The sequence below is a fragment of the Parus major genome, chromosome 9 (genome assembly GCF_001522545.3).
Source record: "Parus major isolate Abel chromosome 9, Parus_major1.1, whole genome shotgun sequence".
Taxonomy (NCBI): Eukaryota; Metazoa; Chordata; class Aves; order Passeriformes; family Paridae; genus Parus; species Parus major.
In genome coordinates, this window is record NC_031778.1 from 5,987,567 (window position 1) to 5,993,566 (window position 6,000).

The following is a 6,000-nucleotide window of genomic DNA, read 5'->3' on the forward strand; positions in this document are numbered from 1 at the left end:
CAAAAGAAAAATTAATAGCTATTATGAGATCATTTTTATGCCTTTTTTTAAACACTCCAAACATTGTTCGCACATCAATTTGATAAATATTTCATATTACAAGTCTTCATAAAGTCTGACATAGGACTCATTAAAAGCTTATTTATGTGACCACAAGATGATCATATGAAAAAGAGTCTGCAGTCAATTATAAATAGATGCATAACAAAACAAAAATAAATTACATAGATGCATAACAAAAGCAAAACAAATTACACATACTGGAGGCCTGCCGGGACGGCCCCTTTTTCTTTTTCCTTTGACTTCTGCTTCTTCAAGCTCACTGCCAGCATCTGAATGTGCAGTAGTTTCGTTTGTAGAATCCCTAGGGGGGAAAAACATTAGATAAATTCAAATTATTTGAAATCAACAAGTAGTCTGTAACTGACCAATTAAATACTTAGTCCTGAGACAGAAAACAAATAAATAACAAAAAAAAGTCGGCATTGAAAGGCTTTCCCCATTTATTCTGCAAACCAAGGACAGAGCATTGTTAGCCCTGGCAAAAGGCCTTCCTTCTTCATTGGCTGCAATGTCATTTTATTGAATGGAATTCCTTAAATTAATTTTCATTTGAAAACACGTTACACTTCAAAACTGGCTGTATTACCCAGCATATGCTCAATTCATCAATCCCACAACGTATTCACTACCAAGAACTTCCTTTTATTCTTTGTAGCTGCTTCTGAGCTGCTCTCAAGGCCCCAAGAGCAATGTGGAGTCCAATCCAGCTGTCTCATCATTAGCACAGTTATACAAGGCTCCACAAAGCTTACACCATGCTCTCACTCACACCCCAAGACAAGGGGCTTGGGCAGCTGTTAATAAAGAGGATTCATGCTGACTGTGAGGCCCAAACCCAGAAACTCCCTTTGATCTGAAGACATTTATAATTTTTGCAGTTAGAAAAATATTTTCGCTTGTACAATGGAAAAGCTTTGACATTGCTCAACTCCTGTTAGCAGAGAAGCCCGAACAATAATTTCTCATTTGCTGCCATTTCAGAGTTAAGATCATGATAAGAAAAAATAAAATTCCTCCGATTTTCACAACCCCTCCCAGCCAGACGCAGAGGTACTTCTCTGCCTTCCAAATAGATGTGGCTGCTTGAAGAAACTCACATTTTAATTGATCTTTTGAGGCATTAGATCTTACCCAAGAGCAGTTCACATGCAAAACCTCACTTGTTACTGGTGGGCTTTAATTTTACTGTGCAAGACCACCAGTGCACCAGATACCTAAAAAATTTCGTTGACAACTAATAATGTCCTAGATTACTCAAGGATGGGTCAAGTGTAGTTACAACCATAGACTTCTTTAAATCCAAAATAATTTCATTGAAGTGAAAAGAGTTCAGTTGCTGTACAACCTGTGTAAAGGGAAGGTGAAAACCAGACTTATTCCATATTTAACAGCTTCAAACATCAATGGCAGCATTAGTGATCTGCTCTAGTGAAACTGAGAAACTCCAGCAAGCCAAGATCTACACAGATCTTCCAGGTTGTCTGGGGGTTATTTTGTATTTTGCTCTAGATATCGGGAATACTTCACAGATTTGTTGTATCACCAAGAAAGCTATTTAATAATGCAGAAAGATATCACTGTATCAGAACTGGGAATATTCTCATATTCCCCTTTACTGAAATTACCGTATTGCCTAGGTCTGCTGTCACTTAAATAATTCTGCAGAACTATAATGAATTTCTAATATTAAGACATTGATTTCCTACCTTTTCCTACTTGCAAGCAGAAAAACATCAAGGTTCACAGAATCTTTTACAAAAGCCAGAATGCAGAACATGTATGAATCTCTTTTACTGAAAGTAACTTCAGTGGATTATGTCTAAATACTCTACACATCCCAGAAAATCAAGTACCCTAGATGAAAAGCCACTATTCAAGTGCATTTGAGTTCACAAATTACATGCTTGTAATGCAGTACCTCTACAAAATATCGAAAATGCAGCTTTGTTGTGATACAATTGAAAAGAAGCTTCTTCGCTTCATAAAATATGAAATTTGAAAAACTTAGTATCAAGCTGTGTGTTTGGAAAAACACACAATAATATAAAAATACTAAAATCCAATAAAAGATACCCCAAACGGAGTTCAAAATTGTTTGGTAGATTAGGGCCACAGCAGAGAAAAGCAATGCAGTAACTACAGCTGAAGATATGCTTATGCAGATAGATGTATCTAGCCTTTACTCAAATACCTCATCACACTGCAGGTCAATTTGACAAAAATGTACATTGGTTCACAATGGCAATTTTAAAAGATTCTGAATATAAAAGTAAGGAACCCCATAAAAAATTGTTCCCTTCTGTTGCTGGAGAGAAATTAAAACCATTCTCTATTGCTCTCTCAAAAAAAAAAAAAAAAACCCACAACAATTTTTTTTCTCTCTGGTCTGCTCAGATCCTTACTGGAAAAGTTTCAGGCATGGTGTGTCTATCTAAACAATACCCCCACTCCTGGGGAAATCTGTGTTTTGCTAGCTTTTAAACTTGCACCCCTAGGATCATCAGGATAAAAATTTCTATTAAAAACAGATTCAGCAATCCTCCTAGGCAAACAGCTCAAACCCTTCCCTTGAAACACCAGAGCTATATAAATAAATTACACTCCACTACTACTTCACATGCATCTACTCCACAGAGAATTTGACTTTCCTCTACAGCTTCAGTCTGGTCTAGCAAAACCTCCAAATAAATTTGTCTATTTTGTTCTGGAAATTTCAAATCTTTCCAAATACTGCATATGAAAGAAACAGTTAAGCTAGTAACCACCTTCTGTTCTTTGCCTCAAACATAATTTTCTATTCTTCTGGTAAAACCTCTCAAATTTGCTGGAAGTCTCTTTGGCCATTTCTCTTTTTAGGAAAAGCTCAATAAATTAGTACTAAGGGTGAGATTCATCTAATCTAAATTAGAAACACTTGCAATGCAGAAAATCTTAATGTACAAGATACCTCATGCTAAGGTCAGTGTTGAAAACTGGTCAGACAGTTTAAGTCTTATAAATTTTGTTTTCTCTCCATTGATAATAAGGCGATCAAGACAAGCAGCTTGAATATAAATGTTTCAAATTAAACAAAATAAAACTCACCCTAACAACATGTGAGGAAGAAAGGAAACATCTTTCCAGCAAAGAATATATGTAAGCAGCAAGGGGAAAACATCAAAAACTAGATTCCCTTCAGTCCTCACATTATTTGGAGTAAGGAGACAGCATCAAGGACAACCTGCAGTCTTTAGCTGTTTTCATATGAAAATAAATGTAATTTCAAGCAGCGAGGAATTCTGTTTGAATCAACAAACTCCTACATGAAAATGCCCTTCCAGTGTGGCTGGGAGTCCTTTCAGTTTGGGAGGTAGTGCCTCTTGCTTCTGTCCCAGCCTTGCAGTTGCCCTGGGCGCACACACATGCCCCTTTTTTCTCTTATTTCTGAACTCAGAGCAGCAGTACAGCATCTCCTAACTGCCTGCAGTTCTGACAGTTTGTAACACTCAGTGAGAGAAGCAGCTGGCCGGCATCCATCTCCCTCATTCCCTACACATCTTGCAGAACTGTTAAGAAGTAATTTATCTGGTGGCAGTTATCAGCGTCTTAATAGACCAGAATTATCCTATCCTCATTCCACTGTGTGTGACTAGGCACCTGAAGGGGAAACTTGGGCTTAGTCATAATTTATCCTTCCTGAAGCTGTTGGAGGGAAGATAATCTGGGCCTAAGGAAACCTGCCTCATCTAAGGAGAGGTGGAAATGCCTAAAGCTAAACCTTTCCTCTCTTAAGACTCGTTTGAAATGACAGGGACATGAGAGAATTTGACAGAGGTGGGTGGGAACCTACAAGATAGGGGTGAGCAGAGCAAAGGAGACAAGTGATAAGCTCTTTTCAGGGCTCAGGTATACTCTGCTTTGCTTTCTGGTTTCTGTGGTGACTACAGCATCCTAGAAAACTGGCAGCAACTCCAGGATCCCTTCTAAAAACTCCAGATATTATTCTAGAGTTATAATTACTAATCCTTGACACTATCCATGTTAATGAAGAATTAACAGATCACTGGGCAGCCCCTGACCACGTCATGCTTCTGAAGAACGTTTCCATTAACAGTAAATTTCACATCTCTGTAAAACAAACTAAAATTAATTTACCTTTCTTCTACTATTCCACAAAGCCCTAGTTATAGAGTTTATAGATCATGCCCCTTTAAAAACATACCACAGCAAAAACCTGTGTTTATGTATCAGATTTTGTGAAAAAAAAAAGAAACTAAAACACTTCTGTAAGTTTTTATCTCTGTTTGCTGAGGGGCTCACATTCTGGCAGAGATAAATTCAGCAATTGCTACCACCAGATTCAGCCTTGTGAAAAAAAGCATTCATGAAGAAAAATGGCTAAATGCACAGGCTCATGAATCATGGACGAATCATTCTCATGGTCGATCTTCAAAAAATCTAAGGAGCAAATATGAGCCATGTCATTGAGAGAAGATTCACACCTGTCACACAGATCAAATACACCAGACGTTTTCTCCAAGCATCTGAAACACCAGTAAGTGAAATCCTGTCTTTACTGTGTTCTGAAGCCACTTCTATGAATCTAGAAAGGTTGAAGATTCTCCTTTCACGTTCCCTCGACAAAGAATAATTTGGGAGAGAATATATAATATGGTCCTAAGCAATGTATATTAACATATCAAGTTGGCTTTAGGATTGTTTCTTTAAAGAGGGTAGCCAAAAAGATTACAAAAAAAAAGTAGAAATTAAAGACAGGAATGGGAGATTATATAATCCTTCAAATAATTCATTTTAAGAGCTAGAAAAACCTTGGTTTTCTGTGTGGAACTGGACTGTGTCTACGCATATCTGTAAATGTGTGAAGCTAATACCCCCTAGCCCAAAAATTGTTTCAGGTTTCCTCAGCCTTAGCCAGCACTCTTCCTGATGAGAGCCTGGCTGGGACCTTCTGAATTAGAATTTATCACTTCCTTTGATAATTCATCCACACTAGCCAATGTTCTTTCTGAGCCCTCAGGAGAGACCCAAAACTTTTATGTGCAAATTATACTGAGTTTTGTGTAAATTGAAAGACCTCCTCTTATTCAAAAGCAATCAAAACTACATGTGTTGTTGAGGATGACATCTCACCAACACTTCACAGAGTAGCATTAAATTATTCCCAACTTTACCAGAAAAAACAACATTCATGTTTTATTTCACTCTTTGATTTGCTTAATATCAGTGGTTCTGAGTAAAGAATATGCCAGTATATTTGAAGTCCCTCAGGTTTTTCAGCTGGTGTGTAGAGTTACCAAATCCATTAATATGCACTTTTTAACGTTAAACTCTGTGATATTCCATTCGCTTTTTAAGTCCATCTGGGTTCTTGAAGTGCAAATATCCGTTTCCCACCACTACCATCACAGATTCTCCTAGCTTTTTGTTCTTGGCATATTTGACAAACATTCCCTCACTGCTTAAATGTGGCAAATCCAGGAAATATGAACCAAGAAAATGTTCTTCCACAACTAATCCCTAAACTAACAAGAATCCCCTCAGGCTGACACCCCGCCTCAGCGCTGCCCATCAAGGTCATCCCCAGCTTTAGCCTGTACTCATCCACAGCTAAATTTTTTTTATTGAGGTTTTAAAAATACAAGAGAAAACTGTAATGCAAAGCATGCTATTATTAATGTCAGACAAATTTGGTTTCAACTGTCCAACCATTCAGTTTCTTATATAACAGGCCTTGAAATCTTAGCTTCGAATGTCATTCAACCCTGATAACTAAGGTAAAAAAAAAAAAAAATTAGAAAACGTTCCAAGCTAAAATAAACTAACATTAGATAGTTACCAAATGTAGGTAGCTGGCACAGGTGCCTGGCACTGGCAGCATGGTGGTCACACATGGAGCTCCGTGAGGGGACGGTGAGGAGCTCCTGTGAGGGGACGGTG

General features: G+C 37.8%; 1 protein-coding gene across 5 annotated transcripts in view; it reads right to left on the minus strand.

The window, feature by feature from the left end:
* Positions 1-6,000, minus strand: part of STAG1 (stromal antigen 1) — a 154,170-nt gene that overhangs the window by 108,443 nt on the left and 39,727 nt on the right. For all 5 annotated transcript variants that reach the window (XM_015637464.3, XM_033516801.1, XM_033516800.1 and 2 more), the window contains one exon: positions 262-364. In XM_015637464.3, coding sequence (XP_015492950.1) covers positions 262-364 — 103 coding nt within the window. The remainder of the gene's footprint in view (positions 1-261; positions 365-6,000) is intronic.